At 44.3% G+C, this 27,371-nt stretch overlaps 1 protein-coding gene across 12 annotated transcripts in view; it reads right to left on the bottom strand.

Annotated features, from left to right (window-relative positions):
* USP34 (ubiquitin specific peptidase 34) overlaps positions 1–27,371 on the bottom strand; it is a 266,198-nt gene that overhangs the window by 86,595 nt on the left and 152,232 nt on the right. For 11 of the 12 annotated variants that reach the window (XM_073339379.1, XM_073339385.1, XM_073339383.1 and 8 more), the window contains 7 exons: positions 27,185–27,267; positions 26,323–26,363; positions 24,497–24,621; positions 23,422–23,574; positions 23,125–23,229; positions 7,212–7,267; positions 7,002–7,122 (listed from right to left, as the gene is read on the bottom strand). In XM_073339379.1, the coding sequence (XP_073195480.1) occupies positions 7,002–7,122; positions 7,212–7,267; positions 23,125–23,229; positions 23,422–23,574; positions 24,497–24,621; positions 26,323–26,363; positions 27,185–27,267 (684 nt within the window). Of the gene's footprint in view, positions 1–7,001; positions 7,123–7,211; positions 7,268–23,124; positions 23,230–23,421; positions 23,577–24,496; positions 24,622–26,322; positions 26,364–27,184; positions 27,268–27,371 lie in introns of all 12 variants that reach the window. The other variant, XM_073339386.1, reaches the window with a different exon arrangement.

Below are 27,371 nucleotides of genomic sequence, written 5' to 3' on the forward strand. Positions count from 1 at the left end.
GAGAGCAAACAATGGATGTTCCAAGTCATGTTGATATTAGGCAACAGATACACAGGTAGTAATTTGTTACCCATATTTGCCACACCAGATCAGTATGACAAGAAATTCGGAAGGGAGGGGGACGCGGGGGGGCGGAGAGTAAGTCTAAACTTATCCCTGTCCTGTTTTAGTCACATTAATTCAACAACAATAAAATAAAAAAAAACCAAAAGACACATATTACAAGCCCTAGGATTCACATCCCTCTAATAAGATGACCACATTTTTCAAAAAATTACACCACTTTTCTAAATATATAGTAGGGAGTCATAAGTAGGAGGGAAGGTTGTGTGCAGAAAATTTAAGTAGCAACGGAGGAGTGGAGGCTTTTTTGCAAACAGCAAGAGACAGGTTGGGAGTACTTATTAATGGGAAGGGGGAGAGAGTAGAGGTAAAAGGGCTGACAGCTGGTATGAAACAGGCTGTGTGAGATTTTCACAGGATAGTTTGAACAGTTGGCTAATGTGTTAAAAATACACTTTGTAAACCACAAATGCTTGCAGCCAGGAATAAATATTTAGGGAGTGTCTGCACTAGCCTTTACAAATGTGTTACCTGCCTGCCTTTAATTAGCTTCAGGTAAAAAAAAATAATCTAGTGTAGATATACACTTAGGAAGGAGAGGGGACAAGTAAACACTGTAGTGCATTGAACACACTGAGCACTAGTCTACACGACAAAGTTATGTCAACGTAAGTCACCTTGTGTCCACCTATTTGTGCATATGTCTACACTCAAATATGTCTCCTGCTGATGTAAGCGCCCAGTTACAGCAATGCAATATCATCATCTCCCCAAATGGCTTTGAGCCATGGTCAATCTACTGTAATCAATGCAACCCAAGCGTAGACACTGCAACGTATGTCGACCCTAATAGTTCCCCAGCAGTTGTCCCACAATGCCCAATACTGACCGCTCTGGTCACAACAGTGAACTCCACCGCCCAGGCATCACAGAGACCTGAAGCCACCCTGTTGCTTTAAAACTCCTGTGTATTTTTGAAATGCCTTTTCCGGAATGCCCAGTTTAGCAAGCACACATAGCAGCTCTTCCTTGCTGTGTTGCAACTGCCCAACCAGACCTGTGGAGAGAAGAGGCTGGGCAGGCACAGCTATGGACCAGTCTTAGAAATGTGGAAATTTAAGGAAGACTGTACATGGGATGCAGGTGAAGGGGTATGACAGGGATCAGCAGAACTGCTGAAGGAAAGTGAAGGCACTGCAACAGGTGTACTACATGGCCACAGAGGCCAACAGTTCACCTGGTGACAAGGCACAAACTGCCACTTGAACAGAGAGCTGCATGCCATACTTGTCAGAGATCCCACCAGCACCCTGCAGACGACCCTGGATACCTCAGTGGAGGGCGAGATGGAGACCCCTCCAGCTATACCATGAGCCCAGATCTTTGAGACTCCACCACAATCTAGCCAGCCAAGCACTGGCAAACCCAATCCAGGGAAAGGACTCTCGGTGTGTACATGCATTCTCCCTTAAAATTTTTAAATGTGAAGATGGCAGCCAGCTCAATACCAGGCTATCAGGACACAGGTACCTATTGTTAATTGTTTTACTCATACAAAAAAGAGGTAGAGGTACAACAAACAGAGGAAGAGTTGTTATTGGGGTTTCATTTCCCTGTAGGGTTAAGGAGGGGACCAAGTGCAGTAGTTTGCTTATGTACATAGGCTATTCCTGGTATCTTCCTGAGAGATCTTGATGACACTTTCACAGGGGTAACTCTGCAATCCTTTCTCGATGGTTTCTAAGGATGGCTGACTTATTTCTTCCTCTCAGGTAGGACACTTTTCTATGCCACTTCATGATGACTTCAGCAGCACCACTGCATTAAAGGGACTAGCAGCATAAGGGCCTGGGCAGCTGAGGACGCCATCTGTTTCTGTGCCTTTGTGACCCTCAAGAGTGAAATATCAACTAAAATCACCGTCTGCAGAAAATAGTGCCAGTAACCAGTGCCATTACCCTGTACTTGTATCCATGGAAACAGGGGCCAAATTTCATTGTTTTACACACTGAACAGTTCCCTTATTTCCCTCACCCCTCACCCAGGCAAGCCATCTTCACCATGGCTGCGGCTAGAGAGCAGTGCTGTGCAGAAGTGCTCCAAAGCTTAAGTGTCAGTAAGCATATCTTAATTAAAACTTTTATGAGTAAAAGGGAAGGGAGCTCTGTGTAAGCTCAAAAGCTTGACTCTCCCACCAGCAGAAGTCTGTCCAATAAAAAATATTATCTCACCCACTTTGTCTCTCTAACACTTGGTGTATGTTTGGCTGAAATAGACTAAAATGGACACAAATGTTTTCCACCATTCTAATTTTAAAGCGCTGTTCTGTAAAGTTTTATAAGTTTGCACTGTATTGTTTTTTAATTGCACATTATTTTTGCACTATTTTTGGTACACAATCCATTTTTATTTTTTGGAAATAAATTAATCTTTATAACTTGGTCATATCAACCACAGAACGCCTAGCACTACTCAAAACACAAAACCACAACAGAGCCAGGGAACACAGATTCAGGAACAAACAGCGTAATAATTATAAAAATACAGTAAGCACCATATAATTGATAGGTTCATTAAAAGACAGTTTGATATGCAGAAATGTAGACTCAGCACTACACAATTCCTAACGCCACACCCCCGCTCCCCCGAAATGTCCAACACAGCACATTACTGTGGCTGACCATTAAAGTGCTCTTTCGAGGCCTCCCTCACCCACACAGCTCTGCGCTGAACTGTTCTAATGGCCCTTTGGTCTGGTTGTTCAAAGTCAGCAGACACCACTCCACCCCAGCAGCAATTTTTCCCCCTTTGCTTCACAGATATTATGCAGAACACAGCAGACAGCTATAACCATCAGGATATTCTTTTCACTGAGATCTATCTAGTGAGTAAACACTGACAGCATCCCTTCAATCTACTGAAAGCACAGTCAACTGTCATTCTGCACCTGTTGAGCCAACAGCTGACTCTTTCCTTGGGGCTGTCAAGGTTATCGTATACGGCTTCATGAGTCCCGGGGACCATGAAGTAGGCTGGGTCCTCCAGGACCACTACTGGCATTTCAATGTAGCCAATGGTAATCCCCGATTGGGAAAAAAAACTTACGCGCTTTCAGCTTCTTGAACAGTCCTGTATTTGTAAACATGTGAGCATTGTGCACCTTCTCTGACTAGCCCACACTGATATCAGTGAATCATCCCCAGTGAGCCATCTATGTTTCAAAACAGTAGGAAAAATAGCCCTTTCTGTTGATGTACTCTGTGGCAAGGTGGGCTAAAGTGAAAATAGGAATATGTGCCTTGTATCACCCCACTGCAGTTCAGGAATCCCACAGTTGCAAATCCATCCACAACAACCAGCGCATTACCTAGAGCAGAGGTTCTCAACCTGTGGCCCAATCAATACACAGTTGCGGCCCATGTGACATTCTCAGGGCCATACAGGTAGTATATATATTGTGTGGATGCCGTTCACATAACACATAGAGAGCTGCATATGCAGCTCACAATAGTAAATAGGTTGAGAACCACTGGTGTCGATGCTTCCTACATCAATGGAAGGGGTTTTTCTGTCAATGCAGGTAATCCACATCTCCAAGAGGCAGTAGCTAGGTCGATGGAAGAATACTTCTGTCCACCTAGCCATGTCTACACCTGGGATTAAGTCGACCTAAATACAGTGCTCACGGCGGGAAATATTTTGCAGTCCTGAGTGATGTAGCTAGGTTGACCTAAGTTTTAGATGTGGACCAGGACTAAATAAAAGGATCTTGCAAAAGAGACCTTCTCAAGGTTTGTGAGGAACTGAATACTCTTCTAACTTGGTGATAAAGCACAGGGCACCCACACAGATGTTACATGTCCACTACTACAATCTATAGACTGTAGTAACAGCAACTAATCCCCAGATATGGGAGGCTTTGGTCAGTGCCTTATTCTATTAAGTCCACTGAGTATGGCGCCTGCTACAGCACTAACAACATTACAAAGATTTCTCCCCAGAAATCTTTTAGTCAGAGAGCCATATCCTGATCTCTGAAAAGTACCCTGAGTGAGATCTTCTATAGGTCAATGTACTTAACCAATGAATATTTAGGGAGTGTCTGCACTGGCCTTTACAAATGTGTTATCTGCCTGGCAATTAATGATGTTCAGGACATTTTCATGCTTCAAAAATCCATTTTAGTAAAAATTCCAGAAGAATTGGAATACGTGGTTTCTTGGAGTTAAATCCTTTTATTTTGGCACCAATAGGAGAGTTTGTCCAAACTCTTGCACAAGCAAAAAGGGCAGAAGGTCTGCAGGAGGCTAAGAGAGGAATATATCACCTTGCCACTCAATAGCCAAGCCTTCAGACTCAGGTAGTCTGAATAGGAAAGCCTACCTCACTCTCACACTTGAGTACATGAAAGAAGACACTGGGAATTTTTTCTTTTGAGAGGGAAGGGGCCAAGGGTGGGAATTTGTGTAGATTTTTCAAGAATTCTCAACAGATGAGAATGACTCTGGCTGCTGAACCCTACATGCTGAAGACCACAGTTCTACCATTGCAGAGGAGTTTCTGCAGGAGTCTTGCTGCTGTGTAAAGATGGGGAGCTGTCAGCATCTGAGCCACTTCCCATGGAGTAATAAGGATCTATAGACTAGGGTAGTAGTGGGATATCTACCCTTTTGTGACTTGCAAATATTGGCCTTTTGCCCACACTATTTTATTGATTCTGCCATGCTGGAAGAGAGGAGGGGAGGGGAGGAGCTTGGCAGGTGCTCCCATTCAAAAAATGACAAAAAATGGACATGCCTTCACTAGAAAAAAAAAAAGGTACATTTTTTAAATGTTTGCTAATGTGTTCAAAATACACCTTTCTTCCTAGTGTAGATATAAGCAGTGTACTCTCCTAGAAGAAGGAAGTCAAAGGAGCAAAAGTACCATTCGCTACTGCCCCAGAACTTAATTTTTAAAAGTTTTGTAACAACAGGTAAGGTGGCAGCACCAAACCATCACTTTGTTTGTATGAACAAAGAAAGAGAATCTGAAGTGAAGGTGGAAAAGGAGTGGCCATATTTCAGAATCCGCTGGACAAGACTGAGCTGCCGCCAATATTTTTCAAAGAGAAAGAGAGTCCAAATGTATCACTCTGGAGAAAAGTTTATGATCAAGCAAACCTGCTCCAATATGGTTCCTGGTACTTAAAAGGGAAACTGCCCATTTGCTTCACACCAATACAATGAAATAAATAGACACAGGCTATTTTATAATAGGCAAATCAAATAGTAAATTATAACATTTTAAATAGTTTTTTTTTAATTATATTGGTCAAGACTTATTCTCAAATAATATGTTGGGACCCTAGTCATTAAGCAAAAACAAAATTCTGCTTGAAAAATCATCTGTTGTGGCTGCTGCTCTGATCACATTCAGCTCTTCTTCAAACCCCTTTACTGGCTTCCCCTCAACATACATATATCTCAGGTCCTTTTCTTTAGCTTCAAGGCTCTGCACAATTTTACTCCTCTCTCGTTTTCTTTTAGTCCTCTCCTCACTCCTTTGCTTTACCCAAGCTGCATGACCTTGCCTTCTGTGTCCTCCTCCTTCCCCTCTTCTCTCCGTACTGTCTTCCAAACTGCACTCTATGCCTTGAATTCCCATCCTTCTGGTTTTCAACTTCTCTTCCTTCAGATCTCTCCTTAAAACACACTTTTCCCAAGAGGCCTATAAACTCTTGTCTTTTCAAAGTATTGTTAGCAAAATGAAACACAAAAAACCCGAAAGCCACATAAATTCATTGTAACAAAATTTGTTCTAATGAGAAGTACTAAATTCAACTCCTTAGTAACTTGTTTTTTTTACCTGTCCTATCCCCCCATCCTTCAACTATCTGCTGTCTACTTAGACCGTACAATCCTCATGGGACAGATTAATACTCATTTAGAACAAAAGTATCACACATACGAGATTACACTAATACGTAGAAATACTGTTATTACTGAAAACTAATATTACATTAGGTAATGCCAAAGTTAGAAAGAGATTATTATACTTTCAGATAATAAAATTACCAGGAGGCATTTTACGTTTCTAAATTAGAAAAAGGGACTTTGAGCTAGCCAAACAGGATTAAATGAAGTCACATATACGGGTCTAATTATTGATTGAAACCTCATCATGGACTTGATCCAAAGCCTAGTGAACTCAATGGAAAGACTCTCATTGATTTCAATGAGCTTTAGATTTGCAGATCTCATGTTTCATATATGCCTCTGTAAATCACTCCCATAGTCAGACCAAAAGTTTGAACAGAGCACTGAAGAGTAGAGCAAAAGTTGTGTGCAAGAGCTTTGCTTTTTTATTTTAGGAATGGAATTCTCAGCCCCAACAAGCCAAGGTGCTATGCAAGCTGGTCATGGACACAGGGAAGGATCACAAACACAAGTCCACTACTTCCTCCATAATCACATCTCATCAGGGGATCTACACAACACGTAGGGATGGAAAGAATAGTATAGCATTAGGTGTCTGTCCATATGTGCAGCTGACTTTCAGCTTTAAGCTACTTTAGGATCTTCTACAGGTGCATGAGATGCCCCAGGATGTGGTCCAGGAAAAACAGGTATCAGTGATTCGTACGAACTTGGAAAAAGCTGAGCAGCCCTGAAAATGCTGATGATTAGATAGCTAGATAGACAGATAAATAAAGGATCTCCAAGAGACAAGAATTTTGTCCTGAGGTTAAAAATGGCTAGAAAGAAAAGTGTGTGTGTGTGTGTGAGATAAAATATCAAATTAGGAAATATGTTTCCTTCAATCATCATATGACAAGGGAACAGTATTTATGCAACCCCCTACACTGAAGAGAGTAAAACAAAACTTAAAATGAAGTAGTTTACAGTCACAGGAGGTAACGTCAGTTAATTGGTATTTTCCAAGTCCTTTATTCTTACCTGTCCTTCCCGGGAAAATTTAAAAGGTGGTTTGTGTTTAATAACACTCGTTGCAAGCCGCAGGAGTCCTGTAAGACCATCATCTTCTATGTTACCATCTTGATGATCAAGGATTTCTCTGCTACAGAAAAAAAAATTAAGGTCAATATGTCCCATTAAGAATACATAAAATACAAACTTTAAAATAAAATTTACATCCCCAAATCTTACCTTCGAATGCAGTCAGCGAGGTGTCTTGCTAGGGCATCTAAATCAAGCAGCGTTGTCTGAATTAAAAATAAAGGAAAATGGAATACAAATAAAAAATAATCATACATTTTATACGCTCTTGTTTGATTCACAAACCAAACTAAATAACCTTAGTTTGCCGCTATGTATACATTTGAATTGGACTGGATTTTCACATGAGAAGGAGAGGTTACTCACTTTGTTCAGTAACTTGATTTACTTGAGATGTGTGTTGCTGTGGGTGCTCCACTTTAGGTGACCATGCACCCTGCGCTTTTGATTGGAGATTTTTGGTAGTAAAGCCTGTCCAACCCATGAATGTGCCCTACACATCCCTGTGCCCCATACGAAGGCTACATAGGGCTATGCAGGTGAACTGCTCTCAGTTCCTTCTCTACCACGAAGTCCCACAGAGGAAACTCTAAAGTAGAGGGGAAGGAGGGCGGGTAGTGGAGCAACCACAGGGACACACATTTTGAAGAACTCCAGTTACTGCACAAGATAAGTAACCTCTCCTTTCCCTGTGGATGCTCCTCTTCAGGTGACTCCATAGCAGTAACCCCCCCTAAGGAGGTGGCAGGTTCAGAACAGTGTCCAGCACTGAAGAAAGAACTGCGATGCCTACTGCAGCATCCAATCTAGAAGCGTGAACTGACACGTAGTGGCTGGAAAAAATATACACCGAAATCCACGTTGCAACTTTGGAGATTTCAGCAACTGCAACATCCTTGAGTAGGGCTACAGACAGACTGTGATCTAGTAGAATGCACAGTTACTAGTAGGGGAGGCTGAGTATCAGCGAAACCACAGGAGGCAATAACGCACCCAGAGATCCATTTAGAAAGTCTGTGTGAAGATATTGGCTCCCCCAGACCCATCCACAATAGAAACAAAGAGTCTAGGGGACTTCCTGAATAGCCTACTTCTCTTCAAGTAAAAAAAGCTAATGCTCTCTTAACATCTAGTGTACAGAAGGTAGCTTCCTGTGTTGTCTGATGGGGTTTAGGGAAAAACTGAAAGGCGAACAGTCTGGCTAATGTGAAATTCAGAAGAAACCTTAGGTCAAAATTTTGGATGTGGTTTTAATGATACCTTCCCCTTAGAGAACACAGTAAATGGAGGGCCTGCCATTAGGGCCCCAATCTTCCCAACCCTTCAAGCAGAAGTGATAGCCACCAAAAAGGCAGCCTTCATAGATAAATGTAACAGAAAGCAGATAACTAGGGGCTCAAAAGGCTGTTTCATGAGACAGTTAAGAACTAAAGTTGGATCTCTAATCTGCAGGAAAAGATTCACAAGACCTTTCAGGGATCTCATTGTGGTCAGATGGGCAAAAAGCTGAGAAATTGTTATTGCCACTAAGTGAACCTTGATAGAACTCATGGAAAGACCCGATGTCTTCAATTCCAACAGGTAATTAAAGACTGTGGAAAGAAACGACTTGACAGATGAAAGATGGCGGTTACATAAAAGACTGCATCCTCTCCATTTTTGGAGATTACATGCATCCTGTAGATTCCTTCCTGCTATTTAAAACCACATTTTGTACTGCTAGTGAACATGACTCCTCCTGTCCTGAGAACAACGGAGGGACCAGGTTTGGAATTGCAGAACAATCAGGTCAGGGTGAAGCATCTGAAATAGATCCTGAGATAACAGTTGAGAATTGATTGGGAGCCACCATAGAAGGCAAGAGGTGAGTGTGATGAGGTAAGGAAACCAAACTTGTCTTGGCTAAGTTGGTGCAATCAAAGTTACACTGGCTTGGTCCTGCTTGATCTTGTTGAGATCCTTTAAAACAATGGAGTGGTCGATATGCATAAAAAAAAGATCCCTTGTCCATGTAATAAGAAAGGCATCTCCTAGAGATTGGGAATTGAGTCCTCCTCTGAAAGTTCTCCTCTGCAGAATTTGCTGCACTTCACGTTGGCTCCAGTGGCAAAAAGATGACCCTCTGGAAATCCCCATGCTAGGAATATTTTGTTGAGGACTCGAAAGTCCAACTCCCATTTATAATTTAGGGAAAAAATGTCTGCTGAGGTCATCCGCCAAGATGTTTTGTATATCGGAAGGTAAGAAGCTGAAATGACTATCAGGATGGCTATGCATCAATTCCAAAGCTTTATCACTTTGGTGCAGAACAAGGGTGAACATGCTCCTGCTTAACCCTGATGACTGATAAAACACATACAAGCTCCATTGCCTATCATGATCTTGAGTGACTTGCTTTTGATTAGGGAAAGAGTGTAGCACCAAGCTTTTCTGACCACTCTTAACTCCAGCAGACTGATGCGCAAGCGTTGTTCTTGTTGTGACCATTTGCCTTGGGCTCTGTGAGGACCCACATGTGCTCTCCATCCCAAGAGGGATGTAAATTGTTATCCTGACCATAGGGGGACTCTGGATGAATGAGATTCCTGCACAAACCTTTAGGAAGGATTCTTCCACCAGGTGAGTGGCTCAAGGACCCAGCTGAGTACAGGAACCTCCTTGTTCAGACTGATTTGTTGGGTATGCAAACTGTCCTGAGGCACACCTGGAGACATCAAAGATGTAACCTGGAGTTTTGTATTACAAAAAACACAAACTGCCATAAGCACCAGCAGTTGCAGACATGTCCTGACTGGAACTTGTGGACTGAGCTGCGTTCTTTGGATAAGGTTTTTCAGAGCGGAGGTTTGTCAGGAGGGAGATAAGCCCTGTCCATCACTGAATCCAAAAACGCTCCTGTAAAAAGGATTGGGGTCAAGGTTTATTTCTCACTTATTTGTAGGCCTAAAGTATGGAACAGTGAAGTTGTTGTTGAACTGCTGACTGCACCTCCTAATATCAGCAGCATTTCAGGAGCCGCTCATCAAGGTAGGGAAACACTGTTTTCCAAGCTGTTAGTGGTGAGCAGCTATGACCCCCATGATTCTTGAGAAAAACCCGTGGGGCAGAAGGAAGGCTGCAGGATACGAGCCGATACTTGTAGTAGTGATTGTGACTGAATGTGAAATGGATGAATTGTTATGTGGAGAAGTAGGCATGTTTGAGGTCGAGAGTTGAAAACCAGTCCTTGGACTCTAGGGAGGGAATTATAGCTGCCAGGGACATTGACTGCATTGCACCTTTAAGCAGGGAGGGGAGGGAGGAGCAGTTGTCCAGCTTGCCGGGGGGGGGGGGGGGGGGAAAGGAATAGCACTTTATGCCAGGAGTGGGGGAGCGAGGCTCAGAAGCTGCTGCAAAAGGGGGAGTGGGTCAGTGTGGCAATGCTGACTCATCTTCAGGGACCGGAAGGGCTGGGAAGTTTAAAACAGGAGAGAAGCCCCTTTTCGCTGGACCAGGCAGAGCTGCACCCACCCTCCTTCCCCTTGAGGTGGCAAAAATACCAGGTTTAGCCGGGACCTGCTGTGGGCTTCATGCTAGCCGCTCCTTTATAGGGGGGCTGGGAAGGAATTTTTTCCTCACCACCAGATTTGGCTTAGGTGGAATGGGAGGGGGTTTTCGCCTTCCTTACAACAGTTTCAGGGAGGGTTCTGTTATGGTGAGTAGGGAGGGGAGTTAGGCTAAGATGTCGCAACTCATTATGTAAGTCTGGGGCAGATGTCCAGTGCAGGTGCTCCACAGGGAAAATATACAGGGACTGGATAAATGACTTGGTAAAGGACTTAAAAAGGAGATGCTGGTTAAAGGAGTGAAAGGTGGGGAGAGAGGGTTTGGGGCTTCTATGACTGTTATGGCAGAAAGCCAACCCTCTTTTCTTATAGTCCACCTTAACCCTTGTTCAGGGGTGGGGGTGAGTGGTAAGGTCCCAGCAACGGGTTGGCTGGGGGACCTGGATGGAAAAAGAGGGAGACTGGCAGAAGCCCCCATGGATAGATATTGAATGAAAATGGAGATATCTGCCCTGTACACTTTTATCTGTCAGGTAGTCCCAGACATCTAATAATAAAGTTGCAGCCTGATTAAAACCGTATCAAGTGTCTCCTGCCCTTCTTTTGGTATAGCTGGACAATGTCCTGATTTTCAGATGTCTGACATACTTGTTCAATTGTCTGAAATCCAGTAAAGGCCTCCAACACCCATTTTTCTTCGGTATCAGAAAATATCTTGGATGATTTGCCTCTGTGTTGAGCTGGAACTGGTCCTATGGTCCCTAGACTTAGGAGCACTGTGATCTCCTGTCTCAGTAATTGATTGTGAGAGGGGTCCCTGAGGAGGGACGGGGAAGGGAGGTCGGAGGGCAGGTAAACTAGATAGTCTAACCCAATGTAATGGCCTCCAATACGCATTTGTCTAATGTCATAGCCTCGCATGCTTGCTCCCATACAGCCAAGAAACTCTACTGGGTGACACGCTTCATTAGGTCCTTGAATTGCCAAAAGTCATCAGCTAAAGATGGCAGTGGTGCGGGGCCAGCTCTAGGCACCAACAAAACAAGCAGGTGCTTGGGGCGGCACATTTCTAGGGGTGGCATTCCAGCACCGGCCATGCAGCCCCTAGAAATGTGCCCCCGCCAGCCCCGCTCGCCTCCGCTCCACCTCCTCCCCTGAGCGTGCCGCCGCCGCTCCGCTTCTCCCCCGTCCCTCCCAGGCTTGCCACATGGCAAGCCTGGGAGGGAGGAGAAGCCGAACAGTGGCGCATTCCGGGGAGGTGGCGGTGATGGAGCGGAGGTGAGCTGGGACAGGGAGTGGTTCCTCTACCCCCCTGCACCGTTAGTTCTTGCGCTCCCCCCCCCACTCACCTCTGCTCCGCCTGCTCCCCTGAACGCGCTGCCTCTCCCTCACCTGAGAGGGAGGGGGGAGAATCGGAGTGGCGGCATGTTCAGGGGAGCAGGCGGAGCGGAGGTGAGCTAGGGCAGGTGGTTGCGGGGGCGGGGGGGAGCTGCAGGAAGCAAGGGGGGGAGAAATGTGGCATGCCTGGGGGAGGAGGCGGGGCTGGGGATTTGGGGAAGGGCTTGGGAAGGGGCAGAGTTGGGGTGTAGCCGTGGGGCACGAAAAAAAAGTGGGGACTGCCAAATTTTTTTTTGCTTGGGGTGGCAAAAATCCGAGAGCCGGCCCTGCAGTGGTGGCATTGCTATCTTATAAGATAATTAGAAATCAATATTTGTAAGTGGAGTCAGTTCCTTTTCTGTCCTTGCCTTTTGCTCCTCAAAGGAGTCCTCTGCTGATCCAGAGTGGAAGGAGAGATGGACAGTACCAGAGAATGAGGTCTTCTATGTTCCTAATGAGACTGAACCAGGGCCCCTCTAAATTGCTGGAAGTACATTGCCCAGAAGTCCCAATAAGGCCAATAAGGAGGATCATAAGTAAGGCTACAATTTAGTCACTGAGGTCACGGAGTCCATGACTTCCAGTGACCTCCGTGATTTCAGCAGTCAGGAGCTGCAGGGTCTCCTGCCACCAGCAGGGGCCAGGAGCTGCAAGGTACCCCTGCTGCCGCTAGTGGCCCCCACATCTCCTGGCCACTGCGGGCAGTGGGGTACCCCACAGCTCCCACCTCCCACAGGTGGCGGAGAACCTCTGAGCTTGTGTGCGGTGGTGAGGGAACCCCTGAGAGCCTGGCCGCCAGGGGTGGCAGGGGAGAGGAATCCCTGAAATCCCAGGTGGCGGTGGCAGGGGAACCTCTAAGCTCCCGGTTGTAGTGGACCTCTGGAGCTGCGGGCGGCAGGAGTACCCCACAGCTCACAGCCCCTGCAGGTAGTGGGAAAACCCCTGAGTGTCCCGCCACCACAGGCCCCCCGAGCTGCGGGTAGTGGGGGTACCCCGCAGCTCCTGGCTGACACAGGAGTACCCTTCAGCTCCCAGCCCCCACGGACAGCTGCAGGCGGCTCCTCAACCCTGCACAGCTGCCTCACTTTGGGCATATGGGGACACACAGAGCCTCATTTTGTCCCATTTTGTTCTTTTTTGCCTGTGACCTTTCCGTGACTTTTACTAAAAATATCCATGACAAAATCTTAACCTTAATCATAAGGCATTGGGCAATGTATAGATCACTGGTTGTCCCAAGTGTTAACAGGCAGAGGCCTTTTTGCATCTGCAGAGGGGAATAATGTCTCCTGGAGTATACTGAACAGACCTGAAGAGGAAGTCTTGCTCCACTGTAGGTGTATCTGCGCCCCTGTGCCTCTAATCAGAGATTTTAGGTAGCAGTGTCATTCAGCCCACATATGCGCTCTCCCTCCCTCGATGGTGTGCCTTGAGATTACCTAGCACTAAATGGGGGTGAATCACCCCCATTTCCTTCTCTACTGCAGAGTCCCACCTTGAGAACTCTAAAGTAGAGAGGAGGAGGATGGGCTGTGGAGTACCCATAGGAACACATATCTCGAAGAACCATCCTTACTGTACAAGGTCAGTAACTTCTTCCTCTTCAAGCAGTGTCTCTATGAGTGTTCCACTATAGGAAACTTCACAGCAGCATCCCCCATTGGGGGCTGGAACTTCATAGTGGAGTCTGTTATTGCAGAGAGCTCAGTGAAGCTGAAGATGGCATTGGAGGCTGAGGCTCCAGTGATCACATAATGTTCCATGAAAGTATGGGCAGAGAAGCCCAAGTCGCTGCTCTGCAAATTTCCAAGATAGGGACATCTTTAAGGAATGTGACCAAGGTAGAGATCGACCATGCGGAGCGCGTATGGATTCTGGATGGAAGGGACAGGTTGCACCCTTGGTAAGAGTGATGAATGCAACCGGAGACCCATTTGGATAATCTTGGAGCCGATATTGAGGAGCCTTTGGATCTTTTCACTAAGGAGAGGAAGAACTTAGGAGACTTTCTGAAGTCCTTAGCCCTGTCTAAGTAAAATGTTTAACATCTCATGTGAAAAATCGCCTCCCTGCTGTCACGATGTGTGCTCAGGAAAAAAAATGGAGGATGGATTTATTGATTCAAATGAAAGGCAGAGGCCACTTCAGGGAGAAAGCTGAGATACGATCTCAGTATTACTTTGTAATAAGTAAGTCTTTTAAAAACACAGTGAAGGGTGGGTGTGCCATCAGGGCTGCTATTTCTCCTACGCTTCTAGCTGAGGTGATGGCAATCAAAAATGTTGTCTTCATGGACAGGTGTAAGAGTTTGCTTGGACCAGTTCTATTGCCCATAGGCATAACAGACAATCTAAGCAGGGTCTCGTGAAAAGGGTCCTTGCTGACAATGGCCTGAAACTGCTCTTTTTGCACTTCTGGTAAATGTAGAGAGAATGCCCTGAGTTTCCCATAATTCATAAAATCAAATTTGGCCATGACCGCTTGATAATTCGTGACTCTGAACAGTAAAGTCACTGACTAATATGTCTTCCTCCCAAAGAGAGCCATCTTTTCCAATCTCAATCATATGGGTTGACTTACTATGATATTGTTTGCCCCATGTATTGACCAAGTCTATTTCAATCAAGTTGAGCTGAGGGTGTTGAAAGAAGTAGGCTGCCTCTTTGGGAGGGATGTAATATTTCTTGTCAGCTCTCTTGCACATCAGTGCAATGGAGGGTGGTGTCTGTCAGATGACTTTGGCCGGATTTAGAATCGCCTTGTTAATGGGGGGCGCGATTTTGGATGAGGAGGAAGCATGTAGATGATCCACCAGCTTGTGATGAGTATCTGCCACCTGCTGTTGTGGAATTTGCAGCTCATCCACCACCCTCTTAGTGAAGATCAGACGGTTACTCACCTTGTGTAGTAACTGAGGTTCTTCAAGATGGTTGTCCCTGTGGCTGCTCCACTTTGGGTGTCTTGGTGCCCTGCGCTTGTAATCAGATATTTGAGATAGCAGTGCCTGGTTGGGCCACACACACTCCGTACCCGTCTCATGCCGTTCTGAGCGGTTACATAGCAGTGTGCAGCCAACCACCCCCAAGTTCCTTCTCTACTTCAGATAATCGATGTGAAACTCCAAAGTAGAGGGGAGAAGAGAGGGTAGTGGAATACCCACAGGGACAACCATCTTGAAAACCTCAGTTACTGAACAAGATGAGTAAGCTCTTCTTCGAGGAGTTTCCCTGTGGGTGCTCCACTCTAGGTGACTGTTGAGCAGTGCCCCTCAGTGGAGGGGAGGGGGTTTGGAGTTGGTCTATTGACTGTGGAAAACACTAAGTCCAAACTGAACAGCTGCTGCTGATTGTTGTTCTAAAGCATAGTGTTTAGTGAAAGTATGGGCTGATGCCCAGATAGCTGCTCTACAAATGTCAATGATAGGTACATTACTGAGAAAGGCCACTGATGTTGCTAACGCTCTGGTGTAGTGTGTGCAAACTCCAGGCGGAGGTTGTTGATTGTTGTTTTGGTAACCCAAATGGATACATCCATATATCCATTTGGATAGTCTCTGTTTTGAGATGGTTTGGCCCCTCAAGAATTCTGTTATAGAAAAGAATAGTCTAGGTGATTTTCTGAAGGTTTTTGTTCTTGCTGTATAGCAAGCTAATGCTATAAGAAGTGTAGCATATGGAGTGAGGCCTCCCTCTCATCAGCATGTGGCTTCAGGAAAAATATAGGTAAGTAGATGAGTTGATTTTAATGAAAAGGGGAGGCGACCTTGGGTATGAATTAAGGATAAAGTAATCCTACAGCCACATCCTAAAAGAATGCAGAAGGTGGGTGTGCCATTAGGGCACCTAATTCTCCCACCCGTCTTGCGGACATGATGGCAATGAGGAAAGTGCATTGATAAGTGTAACAAAGAGCAAGCTGCAAGGGATTCTAACAGTTTTTCCATGAGATGGCGCAGAACAAGGTTGAGGTCCCACATGGGTGTAGGGTTTCTTAGTGTGGAATAAGTCTTTTCTATGCCTTTAAGGAAGCGTTTGATCTTCAAGTGAGCAAATATAGTGATTCTGTCCACCTTGTCGTGGAAGGAGATCATGGCAGCCAAATGTACTCTGATGGAGCTTGTGGTTAGCCTCAATTTTTTAAGTCCCAATATATAGTTGAAATTCTCAGTAGGGGGGCCAACAATGGACAGAGCTATCTGTCCTGGCACCAGGTACAGAATTGTTTCCAGTTATGGATATGTGTCTTTCTTCTGCATAGTCTCCGATTGTTCAGTAATATATCTTTCACTTCCTCAGAACAGTCCTTCTTGACCCTTGTCAGCCATGGAATAACCAGGCCTTGAGGTGGAGTACCGCGAGGTTGGGGTGACGGATGCGTCCCACAACTTGCGATAGAAGGTGAGACACTAAGGGAAGGGTTTGAGGGAATTTCACTGCCATGGTGCAGATATGGGAACCACATTTGTTTGGGCCATGTGGGTGCAATGAGAATGACCTCAGATTTGTCCTGCACGATCTTTTGAATTGCTCTGCTTAGGACTGAAGTCAGGAAAAATACATATATCCGTGGCACCTTCCACTTTAGGAGGACAGCGTCACCTAGAGAGTGGTGTCACAATCTGGCCTGGGAGCAATATCGTGGACACTTGGAGTTCTGAGCTGTTGCAGATAGATCTATGGTGGGGAACCCCCACAGTATGAATATGGATTTGAGAATTCCAGGATCCATCTCCCACATATGGGTTTGTGAAAAATCCCTGCTTAGTAGGTTCACTGCTGTATTCTGATATCCTGGCAGATAGGATGCCGATATCTCTGTGCTGCTGGTGATGCACAAATTCCAAAGGCGTATTGCCTCCATACACAGGGAGTATAATCATGCTCCCTCTTGGCGATTTATATAGAACATGCATGCCATATTGTCCGTGAGGATCTTGATGACATTGTTCTTGATTAAAGGAAGAAAGCGCTTGCATACATTTCAGACTGCCCTTTGCTCCAGTAAGTCTATGTGCAGGTTGGACTCTGCTGGAGACCAGAGGCCTTAGATTGTATTGGTGTATAGATGTGCCCCCAACCTACTAGGGAAGCGTCTATTGTGAATGTCATGGTTGGAGCTTTTTGTTGGAAAGGAACTCCTGAGCAGACGTTCTGTGGTTGTGTCCACCATATTAGCAAGTCTTTTACCCAGTGTGGCATTGTGAGGTGTCTGTTGAGAGAATGTCTGTGCTGTATATACATTTGTTTGAAGCCAGGCCTGAAAGCATCTCATGTAGAGCCTGGCATGTTGTACAACAAAAGTTGTTGCTGACATATGCCCCAGGAGTTGTAAGCATGTTCTGGCAGATGTGTGTGGGCTGCCCATCACCGTTGAAACAACGTGAGACAATTGAGGTACGCTCCTGTGAATTCCAACTTTTGGACAGGAATGAGTGTGGACTTTTGTACATTTATTTGCAATCCTAGGTCCATGAACAGGGTTGTGGTACTCTGGCGTTTATTCCTTTTTGCTGTGTTAGTGCCCTAATCAGGAAGTCGTCTAAGTATGGAAATATCACTCCTTGTCTGTGGAGGTGAGCTGCAATGACAGCGAGAAGCTTGGAAAAAACTCTTGGGGCCATGGAAAGACCAAAGGGTAGTACTCTGTACTGGAAATGCTGTTTCCCTAGGGTGAACATTGTGTTCTCATGAATTTGTTGAGTTTTCGTAAATCCAGGATGGGTCTCCACCTACCAGTCTTTTTTGGAGTTAGAAAGTAGTGGGAATAAAAACCTCTCCCCCTGTGTTGTGAAGGTACGGGTTCCACAGCACCCAATTGTACAAGGTGGTTTATTTCCTGTTGTAACAGGTGCTCATGAGAAGGGTCCTTGAAGAGGGATGGGGAAGGGGAGCAGGTAAATGGGATAGAAATAAAGGGGATGAAGTAGCCCTTCTGAATAATCTCTAAAACCCATTTGTCTGTCGTGATGGTGTTCCAGACTGGGTAGTATGGTGACAGACAGTCTCCGAATGCGCAAGGGTTTCTGGTTCTGGAATCAGAGACTGGAGGTTTCATCCCCTCGACCACATCTTCAAAATTATTGTCTGGAGGTTGATGGTTGAGACATCACAGGTTGAACTTGGTTCTGTTGACGTCTGTTCTGTTTTAGTTTATGCCGTTGGTCGTACTGTCTTTGTGACTGGGAATATGGCGTGGGTCGGAATCTCTGATTGTAGAACCCATTCTGTTTCTTTTTGTTTGCAGGTACGTAAATGCCAAGGGTTTTCACACTCACCCATGAGTCCTTCAGGGTGTGTAGCGAGACATCGGTTTTGTCTGCAAATAATTTCTGTCCTTCAAAAGGTAAGTCCTCAACCGTGGCCTGGACCTTCCTTGGGAATCCGGAGAGATGGAGCCAGGATGCACAGCACATGACAACTGATGTGGCAATGGATCATGCTGCCATGTCTGGAGGGCTGTCCTGGCGACGAGAGACCCTTCAGAAATGTTTGCTTTGTGCTGTTTCTTTTTTGTCATGTGGGACATTTTCAATAAAGGCTGACATCTTGGAGAACAGATTGTGTATATATTTTGCCAGCACGGCCGCATAGTTTGGTGCAGGGTGTGTGAATAAAAATTCAGCTCCTTTTGCTGACACAATACTTTTTGTTAGACCTCTTACACGAGGGTGATGAAGTAGCTGGAGTCTGTCAGATGATTTTCGCAGGCTCCATATTAGCATCATTTACCTGCAGGGCTATCTTTGCTGTTGGGGATGCCTGGAGTATGTCAGTAAGCTTACGTTGGGCTTCTGCTAGTTGTGCCAATGAAATGTCTAGGGATTCAGCAACCCTTTTGAAGAGGTGCTGAAAGGATTTGAAATCATCCCCCGTAGTAGGGGGTGATGGCATTATGTTTTCGTCTGGCGACGAAGATGAGATGTGAGCAGGCGGCGAAGTGTTCTGTTCAGCTGTGCGCTCAAGTTCCTCAGCATCTTCCTCTTGTGTTTCAGAGGGTGCCAGACAGCAGGTGAAGGGGAATCGGCTGTTCTGGACATCGGTGGGCTAGCTGGACTGCGGTTCTGGGTCCTAGACATTGCCCATGGAACCCAGTATGACCAGTTAGTTGGGAACAGTATAAGGGTGGTGCCCATAGGTGACCATATCATCCTCGTATATCTGTAGGTGGTTGTTGACAAAATGGTCCTGGCTTTGGTAAGGAATGATGAGCATATATTACTGCATCATCCTCTTCTTCCTTGTCACTGGAGATGGGGGAGCTGATCTGCAGGGAGTAGTCAGCTGGCTAGGTAGGGATCTGGATGGGGTACCCTTGGTGCCAATTAGAGGAGATTCAGGTGCTGAAGCCACTACCAGGTCCGCATGTCTTATGAACTCCTGTGGTATCGTGAGGCTCGGTGCCAGGGATGGCATTGTGGACAGCACGGGAGCATGAGTTGAAGCAGCTGGTGCCAAGGATTTAGAGCTGTGCGGCACAGGTACCATTGTACCACTCGGTATTGAGATCTTCTTTGGCTCTGTGTGTGCTGAGCTGGAAGGTTTCTCTTTGCTATATGAGCCTCCATTACAGTGTGCCCACACAGGGTCTTTAGCTCTTTGGGAACACTGAGTGCCGGAGGTTTCCAGTGCCTCGTGGTCTGATGCTCTCGGTACCGGGGCAGATTTTTCCATTGGAGATGACTTTTGTTTAGGCGATTCTCAGTGCAGAGATGTCTGTGACTGCTTTTTGGTAGCCCTTCTAGGAGTAGGCTCCTTGGCAGCTGAAGTTGAAGCAGAGACCCTGTCAGAGGCTGCCATTGGCAACTGTTGGCCAGGGGGGTGACCTGGACTCAGAGTCAGAGGCTGGTCTGAGGGATTTCTCCATCTTGAGGAACTTCTGTTGGAGATCCCTGGCTTTTCTTGCCCTAGCTGTCAATTTTCTGCAGCATGGGCACTTTTGAGTAACGTGTGTCTTGCCATGGCAGCGGACACACTGAGCCTGGCCGTCAGAAACCGGTATGGATAGTCTGCAAGCCAGGCAGCGTTTAAAACCAGGTGCGCTGGGCATGCTTGAGGGAGTGGTCTCTTAAGAGAAAAAAAAACAGGGGTAAACCCTGTTGAGGTAAAGGCTGTATGCCTGCTGAGGAGGCAAGGGTAGATAGGGAAGATAAAAGAAAAACTTTTTTTTTTAATTTAAGAAATTAAAGTAAGTCAATAGATATGGAAACTAACTACAACTAAGCTAACCTATCACTATAAACTAACTACTATAAATCTTATCTGAGGTAAGAGAGGGTGCTGCTGATTTCTCTGACTCAATCCAAAGGTGGTAGAGAAGGAACTGGGGGACGGTTGGCTGCACACCGCTATGTAACCACTCAGACTGGCGCAAGACGGCTACGGCCCAACCAGGCACCGTTACCACAAATCTCCGATCATTCTTTACCCCCCCCTTTAAAAAAAAAAACATTAAAAGTCTGAACTACTACCACCACCGAAGAGGGGAGGTCCCCCCTGAAAAGAGTGGGAAGCAGGATATAGAGGTTCTTTTCTTTCTCTTTTTTTATTCCAATGGGATAAACGGAAACTCTAACTATTAAGGGAAATAAAAGAACTATAAGCAACTACAACTTATGGTAATGACGCAGAGAATGAAGAGACAACTGCTCACTCAGTTTGAGGCCAAAGGTTGTCGAGAAGGAACTTTGGGTGGTTCACCTGCACAGAGCTAGATAGCCTTGATGCAACCTCTCGAGGGAGAGGACATGTGTGGGCCGAATGAACACTTTTACCCAAAATCTCTGATTAGAGGCACAGGGGCGCAGATACACCTATAGTGGAGCACCCAGAGGGACATTACTAGAAGAACCGAAAGTTCTGAGTCAGAATGCTTCTCCACATATTGTACAGGAGGAGACAACCCCTCTTCCTGAATAGTAAAAGTCATAAGCAGTCAGTGACCCAGCAGACCTAGATACCAAAGTGAGTCTGGAGGTTGCAAGGAAGGCTCATTTGGTACCATGAGGTCTTTACAGTACTGGAAATCCTGAGATACCAGGCCACAACAGAGCTTGGTACAGCAACCGAGGTTGTTCCTGATGCCGTTGTCAGAGGCGCTGGTGTCAGTACCAAGGGAACTGTGGATTCCAACGAGGCCGCTCTCTTGGTAGCAGTAGTGGTTTTTGACTCTGTGTCCTTTACCACCGAGGTACAGGACTTAGATGAAGACTTAGAGTGCTTCACAGTACCTGAGTATTCAAAGCCTCATAATATGCCTCTTGGGGCCTGAGGTCTCCAGTGACCTAAATCTCTTTGAGGAGGAACTCTCTATTCTGGTTCTCTTATCCCACTCCAGTCTTTGAGTGGGAAGCTCTCTGTATTGCTGGAGCGGTTATTGGTACCTCACTTGTGCAGAGTACCAGAGACCAGGTCTCGACGCTGCCTTCCTCTTGAAAGATCTTGGGGACCATGCTGTTGTCAGAGCACTAACAGAAACAGAAGGTCCTTGTACAGGGGGGTTCTCTGTACCAAGGTCCAAAGCCAGTCTTAAGGCTTGCGCCATCATTAAAAATCTATACCTAATTTCCCTGTTTTTACAGGATCTTCCCTTAAAAGAAGTGCAAATCTTGCACTTCCTGAGGATATGAGTCTCCCAAGCAACATATACAGTGAATGTCTGTCACTGACTGGAATAGCCTCTCAATAGGAGAAGCACCTTTTAAAACCTGGGGAGCCCAGCATCTCAGACAGAAGAAAAAAGCCTTCTGGACCCTTCACAATAGGAGAAAATAGAAAAGTGTGTGTGCGTGTATATTTATTTATTTATGAAAAAGAAAAACAGGAACAACAGTTCCAACAACTATAAGGTACTAATATTCTACAACTACTAAATAACTAACAGTATCTATAATTATAAAGAGAAAACAGGCACACACTAAACTCCATCTCTGGCTGAAAGCGTCTGAGAAGAAACCAAGGGCAGTTCACTCGCACAGTCCTACTTAGCCTCAGTACTGGGCACAAGGATGTATACAGTGCATGTGCTGGCCAAACAGGCGCTGCTACCAAAAACCTACAACCAGAGGTGCAGGGCGCACACGTACCTGAAGTAGGGCACCCACAGGGACACTACTTGAAGAATTTGCAATTTCAGTAACCTACTGTACAAAGAAAAATGTACAGCCATCTAAATGTCATTTTTCAATAAATGCGCATATACCAACAATGTTATATTTTGAAAGTGATATTTATTTTTTCAGTCCCCAGAAACGACAACAATATTATCTATATTCTGTAAAAATTATGAGCAAAGGATCATAGAATAGAAAAGACCAATTTTAAGGGAAGTTTTCAAATTGCTTGCTCTCACTTAGGGCATGTCTACACTTATCTCCGGAGCGATCGATCCAGCGGGGGTTGATTTATCACGTCTAGTGAAGACACAATAAATCGACCACCAAGCACTCTCCTGTCGACTCTGGTACTCCACTGGAGCAAGAAGCGTATGCAGAGTCGATGGGGGAGTGTCAACAGTCGACCTACCACAGTGAAGACACCGCAGTAAGTAGCTCTAAGTACGTCGACTTCAGCTACGCTATTTTTGTAGTTGAAGTTGTGTAACTTAGACCAACTTAGCTTGCCTCCCCATCCCAAGTGTAGACCAGGCCTTAGTCAGGTGTTGAAAGGGAGTAAGGAGTTCCCTGTATGTACGACCTGCAAAAAGCCTCAGCAAAATAGCAACCCAGCTAACTAAGATGCTCTCTATGAGTATGCAAGTTCTCCAAAAAGATCTCTATATACAAAAATTAGTCTTGTATAAATGTCAGTATTCATGAGGGAGTTTGGGGTTTTATCTTTTTATTTATGTAAGAAACACTAGACAAAGTTATTTGATGGAAATATATTGTAGCGGCTCTACATTACTTTTTAAATAAATATCTATAATGTTGGCTGTAATGTTATACATTTATTTAAAATAGCACAATTTTCAGTTTAATTCAGGAGCAAAAATTTCATCAAATGCAAGTTACCACACAATATTCTATTACTGGATTTGGAGTTACATTGACTTTGGCTGAACTTAAAATACTCATAATAATCAATCTCACAAAACCAAAAGAAAACAAAGACCCATTTTAATGAATGTAAATTAACTGTACCTACCTGACTGGCATCTTTTACATGTATGTTATCAATCAGTTTGCACAGCAACCAAAAATATTCCTTACAACCAGATCGTAACACTGGTTCCTCTTCATAATCCTCTATCTGTGAAAAGAAACACCTTTTTATTCACAAATCTGCCTGACAAAAAACTTGCTTAACTTAAACTGTGATAAAACAAGATGATAAATCCATTAACTGCTATAGGACTTATTATTTTTGACTTAAATGAGAATGATGGAAAGCAGTTGCAATTCATCTTTAACATAAAGCTGGAATGAAAAGTTAAATTCTTACCCGGACAGGTTTCAATGCCTGAGCATCAGGAAGAAATTTTAATAATGTTGATGCAGCCAGTAGCAGAAAGGATCGATTAATTGAGTCTCCCCCATCCAAACCACAGAGAGATAATTTGTACAGACCATTACAGGACTCATGGCGAACTGCAGTCTTCAAGAAAAAAAATTTCATATAAAATCAAATTGTTAAAATAATACTGCATATGCTATTTCCTTTTTCACTTTTGTCTAATATATGTACATACATAACAGTTCTCCAAACACTATTAGACAACTTAGGCAGAGTATATTTCTATGGAAGTATCTTTTATAAAGTGTGGAGGCGTCCAAACTATCTAAAAACTACAAACTAACTACTAAAACTACAAGAACTATTTACACTAAAATTGTCAGAAAAAAACACTAAGAGAAGGATTGCCAAACAATGAGGGGTTCCAGCAACCATCAAGGGAGGTAAGAAGGAACTGAGGGGAGCAGGTCGGCTGGGCCCTTTATAACAACGCTATGAGCATGCGACACAAGAGGGTGCTGGAGCCAACCCTAAAGATACCACAAAGGGAAAAAATTCTGGCAGCTGTGCCGGGGTGCGCACACACACCTACATTGGAATGGACAAGTGCAAGCACTTGAAGAAGAGCAGGAGTTTATAATGGAAACTGATTAACTGTACACCTTTAACTGTATATGTTGCAACTGGCACTTGCTATATTTTGACTAAAAAAAGAAAGGTTGAACAGTCTTTTTTAAAAAAACAACAAGGAGTCCGGTGGCACCTTAAAGACTAACAGATTTATCTGACCATAAGCTTTCGTGGGTAAAAACCTCACTTTGAGTTTTTACCCACGAAAGTTTATGCTCAAATAAATCTGTTAGTCTTTAAGGTGCCACCGGACTCCTTGTTGTTTTTGTGGATACAGACTAACACAGCTACCCCATGAGTCTTTTTTAAGTAATAGCATCAGTACGCAACACACTCCTCTGAATTCTGATGGAGTAACATCAAAAGACACTAGGGCTGGATTTTGTCCATATGAATTATTAACTAATATGCAATGATCTTTCCATTATCTTACCTCTGGAATAAGAAGGGTAAGTTTCTTTAGCCAATCTTGTAAATGATCACTATCTGCCAGGCTGGATTTCACCAAAGAACAGCAGTGGGCCCAACTCACCAAGAGCCACATTGAATAATGAGTAACTAAAGGGATAAGAGGTGGAATAAAGTCACCATGTAATTTCTACATTAAAAAGCTTTTTGGGTTGAACAGTCACAAAGGACAAAAGCATATAACATCTCTCTCTCACTTGTGATAATGAGTGACAAAGGACCCTCATTTTGGCATTTAGGATGCCACCAAAGCTGAAGTAATATATCCATTTGGTTACTAAATGTTGATTCTCTTTCTTAATTACACTATACTAATGAGACATCATTCTGAAACACAATTCCTTCCCTGCTTCCTCACTGCTCAAGAGGTGGGAGGTAATTTGCTGATAGACCATATCAGCACTAAATTATGGCACTCCCTGAACCAGCTCAGCTTTCCCTACTCCTCTCTTCCCACCAGCTAAGGGCCAATTTCTGGCAGGTGACACACACAGGATGTCAGAATTCTGGCTCCAAAATCTACAGATACACCACTCTCAGGCCCTTGGTGACAGGATACAGAGGAGGAGTCCAGAACAAGGCCTAAGGCTAAGGGGAGATGCCTGTGTATTTGTGAACATACAAGCTGTAACTTGACAATGGCTCCTATACAAATAATTCTCACAGGAATAATCTTAGGGAGGTATGGGGGGATTGCTGGTGGAGTCAAAGACTGCTGCCAGTCAAAATACAGGTGAATATTCATGTCACTTTTACAGTCTTAATGTGAACCTATTTGGAAGGCAACAATTCCCCCAAGCAGCTCTCTCAGGCAGGACTCTTCTGTAGACTGAGCCTCGGGTTGAAGCTTTGTACTTATCTAAAAGAAGCTCCAGGGGAGATTTGTGGTGCAAATACTATCTGCCTTGCTCTGGGGATGTGAATCCCCACCTAGGGCAAAGCAGCTCCAGTGACACAAGGGAACACACAGAATCATAGAATATCAGGGTTGGAAGGGACCTCAGGAAGTCATCTAGTCCAACCCCTTGATCAAACCAGGACCAATCCCCAACTAAATCATCCCAGCCAGGGCTTTGTCAAGCATGACCTTAAAAACCTCAAAGGAAGGAGATTCCATCACCTCCCTAGGTAACCCGTTCCAGCGCTTCACCATCCTCCCTCCTAGTGAAAAAGTTTTTCCTAATATCCAACCCAAACCTCCCCCACTGCAACTTGAGACCATTACTCCTTGTTCTGTCATCTGAGAACAGTCTAGAGCCATCCTCTTTGGAACCCCCTTTCAGGTAGTTGAAAGCAGCTATCAAATTCCCCCCTCATTCTTCTCTTCTGCAGACTAAACAATCCCAGTTCCCTCAGCCTCTCCTCATAAGTCAAGTGTTCCAGTTCCCTAATCATTTTTGTTGCCCTCCGCTGGATGCTTTCCAATTTTTTCACATCCTTCTTGTAGTGTGGGGCCCAAAACTGGACACAGTACTCCAGATGAGGCCTCGCCAATGTCCCTCAATCTGCTGGCAATGCCCCTTCTTACACAGCCCAAAATGCCACTGGCCTTCTTGGCAACAAGGGCACACTGTTGACTCATATCCAGCTTCTTGTCCACTGTAACCCCTAGGTCCTTTTCTGCAGAACTGCTGCCTAACCATTCGGTCCCTAGTCTGTAGCGGTGCATGGGATTCTTCTGTCCTTTCAACTGCATTAGCTGGGATGAATCAAACCCATGGTCTGTAATAGTTGTATGATATTTTTGCTATGATCAATTAATAAAAATTAACTATTTTCTACAGCACTAACCTTCATGTCTTGACCTGTGATCAGACTGAGCTTTCAACACCCTGTGCAGGAAGAAAATCAAACCAATTAAATGTTACTACAGAACAAAATAAATATATTATACCTGAAAATGTAAGAACTGAAAATGTACTTTTCTCATATTCACTTAAAATATATTCTTCCTCTCATAAAGTATAATTTTAAAAGTAATTTTACTCTCAGATGTGACTATAATGGCATTATAGGATTCCATGTTTATTGTCACTCAATAGCTTCCACATAAATTCATTTCAGTTTATAAATAAGACAGTTTTTCTAACTATTGGGCCTGAAAACTCAAGTTGGAATCAAAAAGTAAAGGTGCTTTTCTTTCTGGTGCTACCACATATTACCAACAATTGTAAGTTTTTTGATACAACGTTATACAACAAATACAGAAGGTTCATCTAAATAAGCCAAAACAATAACTGTCAAAATGTAGTCCTCAGGTGGCATCGTACGTAAGTGTACACACACATTATCAACACCAAATAGCGAATGGGCACAGGAAAAGGACACATAGCGTTCAAGCAAATTTATTTTAATCTTTTCTCCTTCATACTGTCCTGTAATCAAGACCTGTAACAGCTGCAGAGAGTGCACAGAAGTGGCTCTGGGAGGCGAGATGGTTCATGAAAGGATCATACTGTGGTCCATCATGTGAAATAAGTTTGAGAACCACTTGCCTAAATTAATGAGAGGAACTATACAACCATAGTTTAGTTTATGTTTCATACCCTTTATTCATTTCTGACCTTTGAAAAACCATAGATTTAAGTTTAAAGCTATCATGAAAATGCATAAATTTTTTAAACCTTACTACATAAATAAAAAGTTATTGTACCTAGGCGCCAAGTTGTCATACGTATAAGCAACTGACATAAGTCGCTGAATCAAACTTGTTCCCTGGACAAGTACAAGGAATACCTTTAAAAATTGAAGTTAAAAGAAAAAAGTTAATATAACAATGGGGTTAGATTATACTCATTATGTCAATTTTAAAACAAACCAAAAACTGCATGGGTGAGTGA

This window comes from Lepidochelys kempii, chromosome 3 (assembly GCF_965140265.1).
Source record: "Lepidochelys kempii isolate rLepKem1 chromosome 3, rLepKem1.hap2, whole genome shotgun sequence".
Lineage (NCBI taxonomy): Eukaryota > Metazoa > Chordata > Testudines > Cheloniidae > Lepidochelys > Lepidochelys kempii.